This window comes from Stomoxys calcitrans, chromosome 1 (genome assembly GCF_963082655.1).
Source record: "Stomoxys calcitrans chromosome 1, idStoCalc2.1, whole genome shotgun sequence".
Taxonomy (NCBI): Eukaryota; Metazoa; Arthropoda; class Insecta; order Diptera; family Muscidae; genus Stomoxys; species Stomoxys calcitrans.
In genome coordinates, this window is record NC_081552.1 from 80714084 (window position 1) to 80733760 (window position 19677).

The 19677-nt window shown below is 38.8% G+C and overlaps 1 protein-coding gene across 1 annotated transcript; it reads right to left on the reverse strand.

Annotated features, from left to right (window-relative positions):
• Positions 1-4317: 4317 nt before the first annotated feature.
• LOC131996318 (uncharacterized) lies at positions 4318-9546 on the reverse strand. Its single transcript, XM_059365891.1, has one exon. The coding sequence runs from the start codon at positions 9544-9546 to the stop codon at positions 4318-4320; it is 5229 nt and encodes a 1742-aa protein (XP_059221874.1).
• Positions 9547-19677: the final 10131 nt, after the last annotated feature.

Consider the following 19677-nt stretch of genomic DNA (forward strand, 5'->3'; position numbering starts at 1 on the left):
ACCATATATGCAGACTAGAAAATTAGTTCTTTACCACAGAAAATAGTTTAATATGGCAATTTGATTTGATTGAAAACAAAAAAAAAAAAATAATAAATGATGACTATTGAATAGGTAATCATACAGTTATTTATAGACAACTACCTCCTAATGATTAATGGTATAGGTGTTAAGCCACTCCAAGCGAGTTAAAGAACTAACATTTAAGTTAGCGCCATCTACTGGATGCTTTCAAAAATAATTTTCAAATGGATTTAGTAGATGTAATTAAAAAGAGCCAGTAAATGGCTATTTTGGAGAAGTCAACAAACAAGTAAAAAGACGTTAAGTTCGGCCCGAACTATGGACACCCACCACCTTGGGTATATATGTAAACCACCTTTCATCAAAATTCGGTAAAAATTTCATACCTTATGTCCCATAGCAGTTGTATATAATAAGTACAGTAGCTATATGTAAAAATAAACCGATCTGAACCATATACTACACGGATGTCGAAAAGCCTAATATAAGTCACTGATAACAATTTCAGCGAAATCGGATTATAAATGCGCCTTTTATGGGGCCAAGACTTTAAATCGAGATATCGGTCTACATGGTAGCTATATGCAAATCTGGACCGATTTGGGCCAAGTTGAAGAAGGGCGTCGAAGGGCCTAACTAAACTCACTGTCTCAAATTTCAGCGACATCGGATAATAAATGAGGTTTTATGGCCCCAAATCTTAAACCGAGATATCGGTCTTTATGACTGCTGTATCCAAATCTGGACCGAGCTGAGCCATATTGGAGAAGTATGTCAAGGGGCTTAGCTTAACTCACCGTCCCAATTTTCGGCGACTTGGATAATAAATGCGCCTTTTATGGGCTCAAAACCTTAATCAGAGGATCGGTCTATATGGCAGCTATATCCAAATCAGAAACGATCAGGGCCAAATTGAAGAAAGTTGTCGAAGTGCCTAAGACAACTCACTGTCCCCAATTTCAGCAAAATCGGATAATAAATGTGGTTTTATGGGCCTTAGACCCTTAATCAGTGGATCGGTATATATGGGGGCTATATCAAGATATAGTCCGATATAGCCCATCTTCGAACTTAACATGCTTATGGACAAAAAAAAAAATCTGTTCAAACTTTCAGCTCAATATCTCTATTTTTGAAGACTGAAGACCAACCTAGTCATTCCGTTTGTAACACCTCAAAATATTGATCTGAGACCCTATAAAGTATATATATTCTGGACATTATGATTCGATCTCGCCATGTCCGTCCGTCCGTCAATCGAAATCACAATAGCGGTGGAACGCGTAAAGCTATCCGATTGAAATTTTGCATAGATACTTAATATTAATGTAGGTCGTTGGTGATTGCAAATGGGCCATATCGATTCGGATTTAGATATAGCTCCCAATAAACCGATCTCCCGATTTGACCACCCAAAATCAAAAGTGTACTGATCGGAACAATTTGAGTTTCAGATGAAAGGTATTGGAGAGTATAATACGAATATAGCATTAAAATATGAGTCTAAATACCAGCGGGCCGCCCCAAACCCCAAAACTCCTAAACAGGCAAATTAGATGTTCATGTGAATATGGGACTCAACTGAAAGGTATTCGAAAGTAGATTCTGGATATGGCAAAAAAATTTAAGTCCACGTAATGAGAGGTATCCTCATCCTCAAAAATCCCTTAAAAGGGCATATTAGCCAATCATGGCTATATGGATCTCAAATGCAAGTAATTTGGGAGTATTCTAGAAAAATTACAATTTTTGTGAAGGGTATTTAGGTGGCGCTTAACATCTTTAAAATACCTAAAATAGGTTATTTAAGCCATTATGACAGTATGGGACTCAAATGAAATATATTTGAGAGTAAAAAAGGATTCCAGTTTTGGGGCCAAGTGTTTTTGAGTAAGCCCTAAAGCACTTATTTCTGGAACATATCAATTTGTGGTACAGATGAAAGGGAGAAATTTTGGGAGTTAAGAATGAATTTGTTATCTATTTGTAGGGCAAAGTGGCGGAGTGCCAGACCCATCCCCATACATATTTATCGACCATGGCAATTACGCAATTGAAGACCAATTACGACAATATGCAATCCCATGGCAGCCGGTTGTACGTACCGGATTGACCCGATGAAAATTCTTCGTCGGCAAGGGCTACCGCCTCAGTGTTCAACACACTGCTACAACAACAACAACGACAATTTAGGGCCGAAATGAAACAGGACTTTTTAACGATTATGGTAATATGCGGCTTATATAAAAAGTATTTGAGACTATAGCACGAAGGTTATATTTACTTTAAGGGTCAAGTATCGGAGTGGCCAACTGACTCCCAAAACACGACCCAAAGCGGACATATTTTTTACCCACTACAATATAGGAGTCCAAAGAAAGGTATAAAGGAATAAGCCAAAAATTTGCCCATAAATATTTCATTAAAGAACTGTGGCCAACTTCTCACATATCAATGAGCCCTGTCCGATTCAAGTTTAAGCTCAATGACCACCTTTTTACATAACTTCTATGCATGGCATAGTACCTCACAAATTTCGCCAATATGAAATGTTTCCAATGTTGGCGCCAGGATTTGAATTCACTCGTTTAGCATCCTTGGCGGACTTGCTTACCTCTGCTCTTCAATGACACATATTCGATATCCACGTTAAGGCGAAACAGGACCAAAACAGGACTTATATATCGATCATTGCAATATATTGGTCGAATAAAATATATACGAGCGTTAAGAAGGCACTGCGGAGAGTCGGGTCGGCTTGTTTATAACATTATATAACGATTTTCACTTTTAGAGCCATTGTCGGTGTATTGCGTAAAAGATTTTCTCCAAATTTTGCTCAATGTCTTTTTCTATGTCGCCTTTAATTTTGAATCTAAAGGAAGTTCTTTTCTTTAGCTTGGTGTACAATTCTGGTAGTAAATGTGATGAGTGGACTGTATTGGATGCTTCCAGAACCGTAACAATTTACCATTGAAAGTACAGAAGAAGAAGAAAAAAGGCAAGGTTTCAGTTTGCTAATGTGGAACAGTTTATTAGCGATTTCTTTGCTTACCGCCTCCTAACGATGATGCTGCACAAGTGAAGTTAGTTGAGGCTAAGCAAGCGCGAAAGACGCCCTTTTGATTTAGTAAAGTATTTCAGCCGTATAGATAATGTTAGAAAGAGACAAAAAGGGGGTTTAGTACGTACTAGTTAGTAATCAATTCGTTGCGATACATATTAGGATGAAAGCGTTGCCAATCTTATATTAATTAACGTTAAAGAAAATTCAAATGGTTAAATTCAATATAATTCATTTGCCTTATTCTAAAGATGTTTATGACTTATATAAAAATGACTGCAAAAATGTTGTTGAAGTTGCTTCAACATGCCGGCCGCCTTGCAACACTGCAAAATCAGTAGTGACAAGCACCTGAGATGACCCAGCCAAAGATGGTACTCTGTACTAGTGGCATATTGGAAGACGATTGGATTAGGCCAGCTCGTAAAACTTTGGATAGTTGATCATTCGCCACAATGATTTCAATATTCGATGGGTGAAAAAAATGTGGGTCTGCCAGGTCGGTTAGATGGTCATACAACGCTTTAAGTTTTGGCTCATTAGTGGCTTTTGGTAGCACGGTGTGAAATTGAGATTTTACTAAACCATGAATCTGAATTTTTATTAAAGGGTCATGATACGATTCCAGATTTAAGCAGCAATACTCTTTGCCATCTCGCTTAGTAGTGCGAACATTAAGGCGTTCGACCAATTCTTTCAAAACCACGGTCTGAGCTTCTCCAGAGCTAAGCAGCAATCGCGCTTTTTTTGGACCAGTAGATGTCACGATCCGAGCAAGAGCAGTAGGAAGGAAAACGTGCATTGTTGGACGTCGGCTCAAACGCTCATTTAAGTGTTTCTGACGGCTAGAGGCTACAGGTGTTTCCCGAAGAGCTGAATCGCTTCTTCCGTTTCCTTTCGTCTTAAAATGGGCATTCCGATTTTGTTGTTTGGTTCCAGAGGATTTGTCGTCGGTATGAACCATAGCGTGGTGATTTTGTTGGCATACCATGCACTTTTGCCTGGATGGGCACCAGCTTCGTGTATGTGCAGTGCATAGGCAATTGAAACAAAAGCCTTTTTCTCTTATGACCTTCCGTCGTTCCGAGACAGGCATACGTTGAAATTTGGGACAATGTTTTAGGAAATGTCTTTCCTCGCAGATACGACACTTTGGTGTGCTAGATGTTGAGCTGAAATGTAGGATTTGGTATATTTAATGTGTGAACGGATTTGGAGAAATTTGACAACTAAGCTTTTGGAAGGATACACAGTTTAACCAAGGGTCGAACAATTGTACCCCTCTGTGTGCGTATTTCCGCCACACGAACCTTTGAATCTTGCCCAGTAAATACTTTGATAACTCTACCTAAGCACCATTCAGTAGGGGGTAAATTGTCTTCCTTGACCACAACGAAGTCATCCTTTTCTAAATTTTGTTGAGATGATTTCCATTTATATCTTCTTTGTAGTTCACAAACATATTCGTTTTTCCACCGTTTAGAAAACATTATTTGCAAAGATTTCAGTCTTTGCCAGCGATTCATCAAAGAGAGATTGTCTGAATACTCTTCAGGGATCGCCATAAGCGCTGCTCCTCTTATGAAATGGCCAGGGGTTAAAGGAATAAGATCAGTCGGGTCCTCGCTTATTGGTGACAATGGTCTGGAATTAAGCACACTTTCTATCCTGACCAACAGTGTGGAAAATTCCTCATAAGTAAATTTGAGATTGGAGGCAACTTTCCGTAAATGAGCCTTCATGCTCTTTACAGCTGCCTCCCACAGGCCACCCATATGTGGAGCATGGGGTGGAATGAAATGCCAGGAAAACCCGTACATTCCGTACTTCTCTGCAACCGATTTCTCGGCCTTTCTGAGGAACTCCTTGTATTCCCTTAAGAGAGATCTACTTGCTCCAATGAAATTGGTACCATTGTCTGAGAAGACTTTTTTAGGAAACCCCCGTCGTCCTACGAAACGATTAAAGGTGGAAAGAAAGGCCTCAGTGGAAAGGTCTGAACAGGCCTCCAAGTGAATAGCCCTGGTCGATAGGCAGACAAATATAGCAGCGTATCCCTTTTGCAATTTCGCATTTCGCAATTTGGAAGTTTTCAATTCAAACGGACCTGCAAAATCAAGTCCAGTGTGCGTAAAAGGCAAAGAGAATGTGCATCTTTCAGCCGGTAATGCAGCCATAATTTGGTTTCTCACTCGATGTTTATAAACGGTACAGATTTTGCAACTCCTGACACAATGACGTACAGCGCTCTTTAGGCGAATGATGTAGAACTCCTGTCGAATAGCACGCAACATGGTTTGATGCTCCGCATGTAAAAGAATCTTATGTGTATAATCAATAAACAGCTTGCAAAACCTGGAATTCTGTGGCACTATGATGGGAAATCTTTCGTTAAAGCTTAAGTCCGAGTTTGCCAAGCGGCCATTTACTCGCAGCAGACCATGTTCGTCGAGAAATGGATTTAAAGTCAATAACCTACTTTTGCAATTAATAGGTTGGTGGGACTCAAGGGCCTGGTATTCGGCAGAAAAGTATGAAATCTGTGCAAGTCTTACTAATCGAAATTTTGTAGAAATAATCTCCTGCGGAGAAATGAATACATTTTCTGTTTCCGGGAAATTCCTTTTTTGACATCTCCTTGCAAATCGCAGCATGAAACAGATTACCCGTAGAGCCCGATCGAGAGATGAGAACCGTTCCAGTATATCGTCAATCACTTGTGTTTGGCAGGTAATAACCTTTTTCTCGATAAAAGCCTCTTTGTAGGTCATTTGCTTAGGCCAAAACTCAGATGGTTTGACGAGCCACTGTGGTCCATGCCACCATAAATGATTTGCGTCTAGTTCTGACGCAGTACATCCACGAGTACCAATGTCGGAAGGGTTATCCTTGGTTGGAACGTATCTCCAGTTGACATTTCCAACGTTTTCTAGTATCTCGGAAACTTTATTGGCAACAAAGGTTTTCCAGTAAAATGGAGGTTTTTGTAGCCAGGATAATGTAATGGTAGAATCTGACCACAGATATATTTCTGAAACAGTGAAGCTTAAATGTTGACGAACTGATTTCAACAATTTTGATAGCAGTGTAGCTCCACATAATTCCAGCCTGGGAAGACTGACAGTTTTCAACGGTGCCACTTTGCTTTTGGAAACTAACAGAAACGATGTTGTAGCGCTATCCGAAATAGTTGATACAATGTACAAACAGGCGCAGTATGCTTTCTCAGAAGCGTCACAGAAGCCATGAATTTGAATCCTTGCCTCTGGGGCGTAATGGATCCACCGAGGAATTTTAATATTCTCAATTTCATTGAAATTTGAAAGAAACATATTCCACTTTTCCAAGGAGTGTGGTTTGACTTCCTCATCCCAGTTCGTGCCGTCAATCCAAAGCTGTTGCATGAGAATTTTGGCCAATACAATTATCGGGGTTAACCAACCAGCTGGATCGAATAGTTTAGCAACTATAGACAATATTTTCCGTTTAGTAATCGGAGTAGACGGAATGGAAATGTTGGTGACTTTGTAATAAAATTGATCAGACATAGCATTCCATCGAATGCCTAATGTTTTGGTATCGCTTGTTTCTTCGATTTTCAAAAAATCTTCTGTAAGAAGGTCTTCCGGGGGCAAGTGTTGAAGAATTTTAGAGTGATTAGCCGTCATTTTTTTTAGAGGGAAACCCGCAGAATTTAACAAGTCAATAAGTTCCAAGACGTGTGATCGGGCTTCCGTTATTGTGTGTCCACCCGAAAGAATGTCGTCCACATAGATTTGGGTTCGTAGAATGGATGCAGCCGTTGGGTGGGTATTCTTTCCATCTTCACTCAATTGCAACAGTGTGCGTATAGCCAGATATGGTGCACAGTTCACACCGAATGTGACAGTTTTTAACCAGAAATCATCAACCCCTTCACTAGTCGAGTTACGAAACAGTATCTTTTGATAGGGTCTGTCCTCTTCGTGAATCAGAATTTGGCGGTACATCTTTTCAATGTCGCCATTAAACACATACTTAAAAAATCGCCAGCGCAATATAACGTTCATTAGATCGTTTTGAAGAGTGGGGCCTGTATGTAGCATGTCGTTCAATGAAACTCCTGTAGAAGTTTTTTTGGATGCGTTAAATACCACTCTTAATTTGGTGGAGACGCTTTCAGATCTAACCACAGCATGGTGCGGTAGATAAAAAGAAGAGTAGCGATTGTTCTCACATATTTCCATTGATGGCGCGATTTCCATGTGATCAAGCTTTAAATATTCAGATAATACCCTTTTGTATTCTTTGGCAAGTTCAGGAGAATGTCCAAGAGTTTTCTCCATACGAAAGAATTGTCCCATAGCAATACGTCGCGAAGATCCGAGTACTCTATCAGGCGGTAAATCCTGTCGGAATGGCAGGCGGACCCTGTATCTCCCATCAGGCAGACGATCAGTTGTCTTTCGGAAAAATTCTTCGCACCGGGCATCACTTTCAGAAAGAGGTTTTGCAATTGGAACTTCCTCTATTTCCCAGAACTTTCGAATGTCGTCATTTAGAGTATCAGTGGATACCACCCAGGAAGCAAATGTTGTAACAGAGCGTGGTCTTGGTGGTCCACTTATCAGCCACCCAAATTCCGTTTCCTGTGCCAAAAGACTTCCAGAAACATTCTTTTGAACACCAGATTTAATGATATACGGTAAAATATCGCTTCCAAGCAACATATCTATGGGGCCAGGCTTAAAGAAGTTTGGATCTGCCAATTCCAGGCGATTTAACGCCGACCAATCAGAAATTTGGGTGGGAGCACCTGGCATTAAATGCTTCAGATTGGAAATAACAATGGCCGAGGTGCGTAATTTGAAGTCAGACTTTCGGGACTGCAGAGTAACATCACACAGTTTAGATGAGTTTTCCAGAACGGTTCCTCCTAACCCAGATATTCGAGTTAACGACTTTTTAGTGGGGATTGAAAGTTGTCTAACAATTCGACTTGAAATAAAGGACTCCTGAGAGCCTTGATCAACAAATACCCGAATGGCAAACAATGTTCCCAAGTGCTCGATGTTCACTAAGGCGGTAGGTAAAACCGTTTCTTGTCCGGAGTTTGCAAAATTAGATTGGACATTCGATACATCATCATAGGCGGCATAGGAAGTAGATGGCTCATCCTCATATTGTGCATCGACGTGAAATGAGGATGATTCATGTTGGTTGTTTTGTGAGCTGTTTCCGGTTGTTCCACTTGTATGTCTTGCACCTGAATTCCTATTTCCGGCGGGGCCAGTGGGATCCGGGTGTAGCATAGTATGATGTGATTGCTGACAAGTCTGGCACAACTTTTCGCTTTGGCAATTCTGAGCCTGATGTCCGTAGGAGAGACAGTTCTCACAAATCTTGTTGGTAGAAACAAACTTTTTCTTCTTACCCAGTGGCCAAGCCTTAAATTGTGGACAGCCCCTCAAAGAATGGTTCTGTCGACAAATTTTGCATGGGCGATAATTCGAATCCGACTTCGTGTGAAAATTCTGAGATTTGTGAGCAGATTGAGAAGAATTCGTCGGTCTCTTCATATCGGAAATTGACTCTAACATGTCTAACCTTTTCGCGATAAAATCATCCAGTTGACTCCAACTTGGCATTGATTTGTGGTCATCTATTGAATTCTCCCAAGCAGTAAGTGTTTCGTCCGGCAGCCTGGACGACACCCAGAAAACAAGAAAAGGGTCCCATGATAAAACAGATAAACCGTAGGACCTTAGAACAGTCAGACAGTTGTTAACTGTGAATTGTAAGTTCCTCAAAGCCTTCCCTTTCTCTGAGGATACGTGTTCAGTTTCGAAAATTCTCCTAAGTTGGTAATTTATCAGAATGCGTCTATTTTCATAACGCGATCGCAGAGCCTCCCAAGCCAACTTGAAATTTTCATCAGTGAGCGCAAACTGTTTCACGATCTGATTTGCCTCCCCACGCGTCTTTGACCGAAGGTGGAATAGCTTCTGCGCAGGAGACAATTTGGGGTGTTTGGCATAAATTGCCGTAAACATGTCCCTGAAACTCGGCCACTTATCGTAGCCACCACTAAAAAATTCAGTGTCGCATGGCGGGACTTTTACAACGAAACCCCCATCTTCCGTAGCCCTAGTCTCTGTTTCCTCCTTCGCCTTAGACTTCTCCAGCTTCTGCCTCTCAATTTGAACCAAATCAAGAATAGCCGCCTTACAGGCCTTGTATGCCCTACAAGATTCAGAGAACTTCGAGTGAATCGCATTGCGCACCTCTTGAGTGTACTCAGGTTTTTCAGACGTCATCTCCGTCTCATAAACCTGTGTCAGTTGACGCCAACGTCGCTCCAAGTCATCTAGTTCGACCTGCAAACTAGATGCAGTATGATCCTCAATGGGAATTCCAGAAAAATTGGCGCAAAAAGTGACCACTTGGTCCGAAAAAAAGATAAACCTCTGGGAACTCATCTTCAGCTGAATGTGAGAAGCGACGAAATACCAAACAAACTACAAATTTTGAGAGTATAACAAATAATGGCCTATTCAAATAACCTCAAATGGTACCTTTATCAGTGAAATAAAAGGGTAATATATAGACCTCTACTCGAACTCAACACAGATTGCTCTTCGAAAACCGCCGAAGACAACTCAGGTCCAATAACAAAACATCAATTACCAATCGCGATCATAGGAATTCCGTACCAACGTGAATATAGTACAAAATTCAACTTGGTCAAATATATCCGGTTACAGGTCTTAACGGATGATCCTAAAACGCAGTGAACCAATTAAAACCCCAGCACGGAACTTGTGTATACTGGTCTCCTTCGAAATATGGTCACTCTCTTTCTCCCAGTCACTAAGCCATTCGTGATAAAATGATTCTGAGAAAAAAAAATTCCACCAAACGTCTTGGGACTTCCTCCTGAGCTCTTCTTCCAGAAAGGAACTCTGAATAGTAACGCGTGCGTGCTATGGACTTCTTCTACCCCGATTCAACGTGCTCTCCTCCTCAGCGGCGGAGCGATTAATCCCAAAGTTCAGTGCTAATATTTCCGGTTCACCGTACTAAGTCTCTTATCTCCGAAATAGATAAATAAACCAAAGTTCTATGGCTCCTAAGGTGTCAATTGGTAATTCATATGAAATATAGTATGTCAAGTGTCACCTATATCCCAAGCCAGGACATATAAGGTGTAATGTAAAAATACAGGTGAGAGATGGGTTCAGTCCCATACAATTCATTCAGGTAAGCAATATGGTAAATAAATTCATGCGCTTAGATTGAAAATAATCGACTGGAGGTAAATAGGAAAAAAATTAAGGTAGCATAATGGGTTCAATACAAATAAGGGTTCCAATGTTGCGGTACTCTCTAATAAGCTGTTTATTTAGAAAATAACCATTTTATGGTTTCATGGCGAGAAATTGGGTAAGTGGGTAACAGAGTAATCGTTTCCTGGGATAATATATATGTATGTGCATTGACGTGGATTGTCCTTTATTATTCGATATATGACCTACATATATTCTCATCCCAAAGTATAGGTGAGTCAATATAAGCATCAAATATTATATTCAAGTATTGATGTCAAACTTCATCAAGATAACTTCATAACCTGATGTGCATATATCTCTAAAATTTAATTCGTGTTTAATTTCTTTCCTCCTCATGTATGAAATTTGTAGGAGCATCGTAGCCATCTGTCTACACATAACAATACATGTTTCATCTTCCAACCGGTGTATTATTGACAAATTCGTTTTAATTCAATTCCCGGCTGTGATTGGCCACTTGTCATACATGACACCTGTTGGACACTTTCAATTTTAAATATACAATCTCCTTTTGACTTCCAGATAATTTCGTGAATTCTTCGTTATATCCAGATTTTTATTTAGAAAATGTAGCGTTTTTTGGCAATATCGCGTGTTTTTCAGGGACTGAAAGCCAACAACTATTTAAATTGATTTTCTCATAGGAATTTATAAAATTTTGTCAATGAAACTTACGTGAAACCATTGTTTCAATGAAAATCGAAAATTGTCATGATAAAAGGTAAGGTTCAAGGAAAAGTAGCAACATTCATAAAACAGCTTTTCTATGAAGAATGAAATTTCAGTAGTGACTTCACAAACGGCCCTCGTATGTATACTTTGTAACATGAATGCACTCACCGCTAACCTTCTCTCCCCCTTTTGCAAATCATACCGGTTTCTTGTCTGACTTAGCCGCTAATACTCCATGTGTCTCCAATTTCCAACAAATTCTATGATGTATTTGGGGCTTTTTCCCTTTCGTTTCTAGCACATGGAATTCAATTATTCAATGGATGCTAATCGATGTTAAGGCACAATTTTTCTTTTTTCTTTTCTTTAAACCGGAAACTTCCTTGCTTTTTACACACGCTTTAATTTCAGTAAGAACAAACTTGTCTAATTAGATTTTGCCACAACTATGTTTTAAACTTTCTATACACTTTCAACTTTATTTCCGTTCACCTCAATAGTTTTCTAATTAGAATCTTCCACATTTCTATTACGAAAAAGTTTTTGTTTTTCTCTTTTCTAAAGATTATTTCTTCATATTCATACACCATCCATGCAGCCTCGCTTCAAAAACTAAATGAGGAATCGCCTCTCATTGGTCTTCTAGCAGCCTGAATGTATTCGTCTGCAGATCAGCACGGCTCTGTACGTATAAGAGATGAGTTTGGCTTTATGTATTTGCAGTGGAGTGGAAGAAGTCTCAATCTAAGAGAGTCAGTAATGGAAAGTTAGAGGTCTCAACCGTAGTCGCATAGGATTGGGAGCCTGTTAGTTAAGCCAGTGTGAAATGACAAATCCAATGGCAAAGGGAAGAGCGTCCGTGATGAGATTTCGTTTCTACCTCTTCCTCTGTACGTAGAGAATTATGTATGCCAGCAGCGGCGTGGGCGTGAAGTGCAACAAAATTTATATATTCGAGAATTACGAGTATATCAGTATAAGTAAAAAAAAAAAAAAAATTGTGTCTCTTTGCGATCACTTATGTATAACAAAAGTGTGCAAATTACACCAGTGCTATTAGAGTATTACTCTCTAATCTGCAATTTCTTGTTGTTGCAAAGACAGATTGGAATGACAGCAACTTAGATAACAGTCGTACTCTTAAGTTCTGGGTTAGAAAACAGCAATGCAAATACACACTTTATGTCTATTTATTCCTATAGTCTCATAAAATTAAATGCTCTGAAGATTATCTTAAGCTCGTGAAGCAAGATTCGATCGTTCATATATTTTTGCTCGTGAAGCAATATTAAATCTTTATATAGTCTGCTTGTGAAGCAAGATTCGATTTCCATATATTTTTTGCTCGTGAAGCAAAATTAGTTTCCGAAGGTATCATCAAGAAACTCTTTTGACAAGAGCATTGAGAATTATTCATGTGGACTATGTGCGCCTTTTTTGGGTTTCAACAGTACAAAAGACAGTTTTTTATTTTTGGACTTTCATGTCATGTAACATTCAAATTTAATCGCCAAATCCCTATCCGTTCACACATTAATAAATCCTACGTACCTTTTTCCCATTGTCTTCTATGGAAGTTATAGAATAATTTGTTTTTAAACTAGAGCGGTGGACGTGATCCCAGCTTTATAGATTCACTTGTTCTTTCCAGGTTCGATGGACCATGTACAATTCTGGTAGTAAATGTGATGAGTGGACTGTATTGGATGCTTCCAGAACCGTAACAATTTACCATTGAAAGTACAGAAGAAGAAGAAAAAAGGCAAGGTTTCAGTTTGCTAATGTGGAACAGTTTATTAGCGATTTCTTTGCTTACCGCCTCCTAACGATGATGCTGCACAAGTGAAGTTAGTTGAGGCTAAGCAAGCGCGAAAGACGCCCTTTTGATTTAGTAAAGTATTTCAGCCGTATAGATAATGTTAGAAAGAGACAAAAAGGGGGTTTAGTACGTACTAGTTAGTAATCAATTCGTTGCGATACATATTAGGATGAAAGCGTTGCCAATCTTATATTAATTAACGTTAAAGAAAATTCAAATGGTTAAATTCAATATAATTCATTTGCCTTATTCTAAAGATGTTTATGACTTATATAAAAATGACTGCAAAAATGTTGTTGAAGTTGCTTCAACACTTGGTCCGCTTAGAAAGTGGAAAAAGGGCTTAGCTCGTCGGATTGTATAATGGACTTTTTGTACTTGGATTTGCATTTTAAACTGCAACGGTTTTTGCTTTGTTTACTTACCTTTTTTCCGCATGCGATTATTTTTATACCCACCACCGAAGGATGGTGGGTATATTTATCACATCGAAATATCCATTTCCGACCCTATAAAGTATACATATACTTGACCAGCGTAAAAATCTAAGACGATCTAGACATGTCCGTCTGTCACGATACAGTCTTTAAAAATAAAGATATTGACATGAAATTTTGCACAGATTCTTTTTTTGTCCATAAGCAGGTTTAGTTCGAATATGGGCTATATCGGACTATATCTTGATATAGCCTCCATATAGACCGATCCGCCGACATTTATTATCCGATTTTGCTGAAATTTGGGACATTCATCAATTTGGCTCAGATCGATTCAGATTTAGATATAGCTGCCATATAGACCGATCCTCCAATTTAGGGTCTAAGGCCCATAAAAGCGACGTTTATTATCCGATTTTGCTGAAATTTGGGACAGTGAGTTGTGTTAGGCCCTTCGACATCCTTCGAACCGATCTGAGCGGTTCAGATTTGGATTTAGTTGCCATATAGACCGATCTACCGATTTAGGGTCTTAGGCCCATAAAGGCCACATTTATTATCCGATTTTGCTGAAATTTGGGACAGATTTTACTATAGCTGGCATATTGACCGATCTCTAGATTTAAGGTTTTGGACCCATAAAAGGCGCATTTATTGTCCGATTTCGCCCAAATTTGGGACAGTGCGTTCGACATTTTTTTGCAACTTGAATAAAATCGGTCCAGATTTGGATATAGCTGCCATGTTGACCGATATCTCGATTTAAAGTCTTGGCCCCATAAAAGGCGATTTTATAATCCGATTTCATTGAAATTTTACACATTAACTTATATTAGGCTTTTTGGCATCCGTGTCGTATATGGTTCAGATCGGTTCATTTTTAGATATAGCTACAAAAAAGACCAATATTTTGTTATATACAATTGAACAATTACTTGTACTTATTAGTATTTGACCAAAATCGGAACATATTTCGATATAACTGCTATAGGACATAAGGTATGCAATTTTCACCGGATTTTTATGGAAGGTGGTTTAGATATATACCCGAGTTGGTGGGTATCCAAAGTTCGGCTCGGCCTTTGAACTTGTTATACCATCCACCATAAGATGGGGGGTATACTAATTTCGTCATTCTGTTTGTAACTACTCGAAATATTCGTCTGAGACCCCATAAAGTATATATATATTTGATCGTCGTGACATTTTATGTCGATCTAGCCATGTCCGTCCGTCTGTCCGTCCGTTCGTCCGTCTGTCTGTCGAAAGCACGCTAACTTCCGAAGGAGTAAAGCTAGCCGCTTAAAATTTTGCAAAAATACTTCTTATTAGTGTAGGTCGGTTGGTATTGTAAATGGGCCATATCGGTCCATGTTTTGATATAGCTGCCATATAAACCGATCTTGGGTCTTGACTTCTTGAGCCTCTAGAGGGCGCAATTCTTATCCGATTTGAATGAATTTTGCACGACGTGTTTTGTTATAATATCCAACAACTGTGCCAAGTATGGTTCAAATCAGTTCATAACCTGATATAGCTGCAATATAAACCGATCTTGGGTCTTGACTTCTTGAGCCTCTAGAGTGTGCAATTCTTGTCCGATTGGAATGAAATTGTGCACGACGTGTTTTGTTATAATATCCAACAACTGTGTCAAGAATGGTTCAAATCGGTCTACTACCTGATATAGCTGTCATATAAACCGATCTTGGGTCTTGACTTCTTGAGCCTCTAGAGGGCGCAATTCTTATCCGATTTGAATGCATTTTGGCACGACGTGTTTTCTTATGATATCCAACAACTGTGCCAAGTATGGTTCAAATCGGTCCATAATCTGATATACCTTTCGTATTAACTGATCTCCCAGACTTCTTGAGCCTGTACAGGTCGCAATTATTATCCGATTTGCCTGAAATTTTGTACGACGTATTCTCTCATGACCATCAACATACGTGTTTTTTATGGTCTGAATCGGTCTATAGCCCGATACATCTCCCATATAAATCGATCTCTCTATTTTACTTCTTGAGCCCGGAAAAGGGCGCAATTCTTATTCGTATTGGCTGACATTTTACACAGGTCTCCGACATATAATTTAATTGTGGTCCAAACCGGACCATATCTTGATATTGCTCTAATAGCAGAGCAAATCTTCTGTTACATATATCCTTTTTTATACCCTCCACCATAAGATGGGGGGTATACTAATTTCGTCATTCTGTTTGTAACTACTCGAAATATTCGTCTGAGACCCCATAAAGTATATATATTCTTGATCGTCGTGACATTTTATGTCGATCTAGCCATGTCCGTCCGTCCGTCTGTCTGTCGAAAGCACGCTAACTTCCGAAGGAGTAAAGCTAGCCGCTTGAAATTTTGCAAAAATACTTGTTATTAGTGTAGGTCGGTTGGTATTGTAAATGGGCCATATCGGTCCATGTTTTGATATAGCTGTCATACAAACCGATCTTGGGTCTTGACTTTTTGAGCCTCTAGAGGGCGCAATTCTTATCCGATTTGAATGAATTTTGCACGACGTGTTTTGTTATAATGTCCAACAACTGTGCCAAGTATGGTTCAAATCGGTTCATAACCTGATATAGCTGCCATATAAACCGATCTTGGGTCTTGACTTCTTGAGCCTCTAGAGGGCGCAATTCTTATCCGATTTGAATGAATTTTGGCACGTAGTATTTTGTTATGATATCCAACAACTGTGCCAAGTATGGTTCAAATCGGTCCATAATCTGGTATAGCTTTCATATAAACCGATCTGGGATCTTGACTTCTTGAGCCTCTAGAGGTAGCAATTATTATCCGATTTGCCTGAAATTTTGTACGACGTATTCTCTCATGACCATCAACATACGTGTTTTTTATGGTCTGAATCGGTCTATAGCCCGATACATCTCCCATATAAATCGATCTCTCTATTTTACTTCTTGAACCCCCAAAGGGCGCAATTCTTATTCGCATTGGCTGACATTTTACACAGGTCTCCAACATATAATTTAATTTTGGTCCAAACCGGACCATATCTTGATATCGCTCTAATAGCAGAGCAAATCTTCTCTTATATCCTTTTTTATACCCTCCGCCATAAGATGGGGGTATACTAATTTCGTCATTCTGTTTGTAACTACTCGAAATATTCGTCTGAGACCCCATAAAGTATATATATTCTTGATCGTCGTGACATTTTATGTCGATCTAGCCATGTCCGTCCGTCTGTCCGTCGGTCTGTCGATCGAAAGCACGCTTTTACTTGTTTTTGTATCATATGTTGTGACGGCAATTTGCCTATAACAACAAGCAAAATGATTGCCGATAAGAGCCGTGTGTTTTATTAAGTAACCCGTATTTGGGACTACTTGGTAGTTAAAATAGACCGCCTTCACTCGAGGAATCGAGAAAACTTCCTCTTTTGATTCAGCCGTCCAAGCGAAGCAGATCTATGTTGGAAAATATATCTCCCTTAAACTTATCAATCCACTAGGTAGTTTGCAGTTAAAAGTGGAGATTATTTGTTCTTCCGCGATTTGGTTTTAATAACCTTTCATAAGAATTTCGAAAGTATACAGCCACTCTATAGAATTGTATTTTATTTATTGGTACTCTGAAGGAAGAGTACGCATAGAACTTTAAAAGTCTTAGTTAAAGGAATTATTGCCGATTAGGTTATAGATGAACCGAAGTGATAGAAAATTTATTTGTGTCTTTGCAGACGGTGGCCAACTTGTTTTTCTGCACAAGATTTCTTTGGTGAATCACATCACCAGAAGAATACCATCACCGCATGGTAGTCTTGGCTTTAAGTTCCGTCTGGTGATAAGTTTTCTGAATCAACACTAAAAATCTGCATTAACAGTGTTCATGTTCCCTGAGACCCAAAGGTAAGATAAGCCATCACAATATTTTACTTGGATTTGGGAGTCAAATCGTAACATAAGACATAAAGCGTTTGATTCCATCTGAGACCCTTGGTACAGTCCTATGGAAGTCCCTAGGATTGATTATTTTTATATCGCCACTACCCATTGGTTTAGTTGGAAAGAGAGAAGAACAAGAGGACGAAAACACAATCACTTTGGGTCATCTTATAAATGTAGTTTTGCAGTTTTATATCATAGTCTCATATGCAATCCTATGTCTAATCTCTATACGGTACTCAGACAAAACATCAAAAGACAGATGTAAAACGACATCAATAAAGATCCAGCTCGTTTCAGTATTAAACAAGTAAAAGCGAGCTAAGTTCGGCCGGGCCGAATCTTATATACCCTCCACCATGGAACGCATTTGACGAGCTCTTGCCACGGTATCTCTTTTTAGGCAAACAAAGGATAAAAGAAAAGAATTGCTATGTTATTGGAACAATATCAAGTTATGGTTCATTTCGGACCACAATTGAAATGAATATTGGAGACCAAAGGAGAAGCCATTGTGTAAAATTTCAGTTAAATCTAGTAAGAATTGCGCACTTTAGGGGCTGAAGAAGTATAATAGGGAGATCGGTTTATAGGGGAGCTGTATTAGGTTATAAACCGATTCATGCCATATTCGACACGTATGTTAAAGGTCATGAGAGAAGCCGTTGTACAAAATTTCAACGAGTAATACTCGCGCCCTTTAGAGGCTCAAGAAGACAAGATCCCACATTGGTTTATGTGGCAGCTATATCAGGTTATCGACCGATTTGAACTTTTCTTACAACAGTTGTTGAAAGTCATAACCAGAGATGGTCCGTAAGTCGATTTGTTAGGTTTCCGACTGTCAAAAAGTTGTAAAAGTCGAAAACGTCGTATACTTGTATAAAACGTAGAAAAAGTCGCAAACGTCATAAACCTTAATAACTCAGTGTAAAAGTTTGATTTTTAACAAATATTATTGTCACTTATTTGTTGTATATAGAAGAGTTTATATGTAAAAAAATTTCGCAATAAAAGAAATATTAAGTTTTTTTTTAATTTTTGCATTTACATTTTTCACACAATAAATTGGAAATATACGAAAATTTCAAGTCAATTTATAAAGTAACGTTTTAGGATTTTTTTGTGAAGCAAAAAATCAATAAATTATTAGTTTTCATCAATTATATTTAGAAATTGCAATTATTTTGTATCCTTTTGCAAAATTATTTGCTTCTCCCGTTTTAATTTGCTTTTTGAAAGCTGTTGTAAACGACATATGTTAAAAATGCATGACATCTGAGGAAGTGTCAAGTGAAATGGTACATGGAGTGTTAATACTTATGCCAAAATTTTTAGTTAATCAGATCAAAAATTCGACATATTTTCGTTCGAATTTTTTTTTTCTGTCAGAAACCTAGTTTTTTGGCTAGGTTTACGACGTTTTCGACGTATGTAATATACGTCGGAAACGTATGTCATATACGTCACTGTTTCTGACAGGCCATCTCTGGTCATAACAAAACACCTCATGCAAAATTTCTGCTAAATTGGATAATAGTTGCGTCCTCTAGTGGCTGAAGAAGTCCAGAACCCAGATCGGTTTATGTGGCAGCAATATCAGGTTATGGACCAATTTGAACTATTCTTAGCACAGTTGTTGAAAGTCATAACAAAACACCTCATGCAAAATTTCACTAAATACGATAATAGTTGCGTCCTCTAGAGGCTCAAGAAGTTAAGACCCGAGATTGGCTTATATTGCAGCTATATCAGGATATATACCGATTTGAACTATTCTTAACACAGTTATTGGAAGTCATAACAAAACACATCATGCAATATTTCAGCCAAATTGGAAAAGAATTTCTCCCTGTAGAGGCCCAAGAAGTCCAGACGCCTGATCGGTTTATATGGCAGCTATATCAGGTTATGGAACGATTTGGACCATTCTTAATACAGTTGTTGGAAGTCAAAACAAAACACATCATGCTATATTTCAGCCAATTCGGATAAGAATTTCTCCCCGTAGAGGCTCAAGAAGTCCAGACTCCAGATCGGTTTATATGGCAGCTTTATCAGGTTATGGACCGATTTGAACCATTCTTAATACAGTTGTTGGAAGTCATAACAAAACACATCATGCAATATTTCAGCCAAATCGGATAGTAATTGCGTCCTCTAGTGGCTCAAGAAGTCAAGACCCCAGATCGGTTTACATGGGAGCTATATCAAAACATGGACCGATATGAACTATTCTTAACACAGTTGTTGGAAGTCATAACAAAACTCGTCGTGCAAAATTTTAGCCAAATCGGATGAGAATTGTGTAATTAGACGCTCAAGAAGTCAAGACCCCTGATAGGTTTATATGGCAGCTATATCAAAGAGTTGACCGATATAGCCCATTTGCAATCTCAACCGA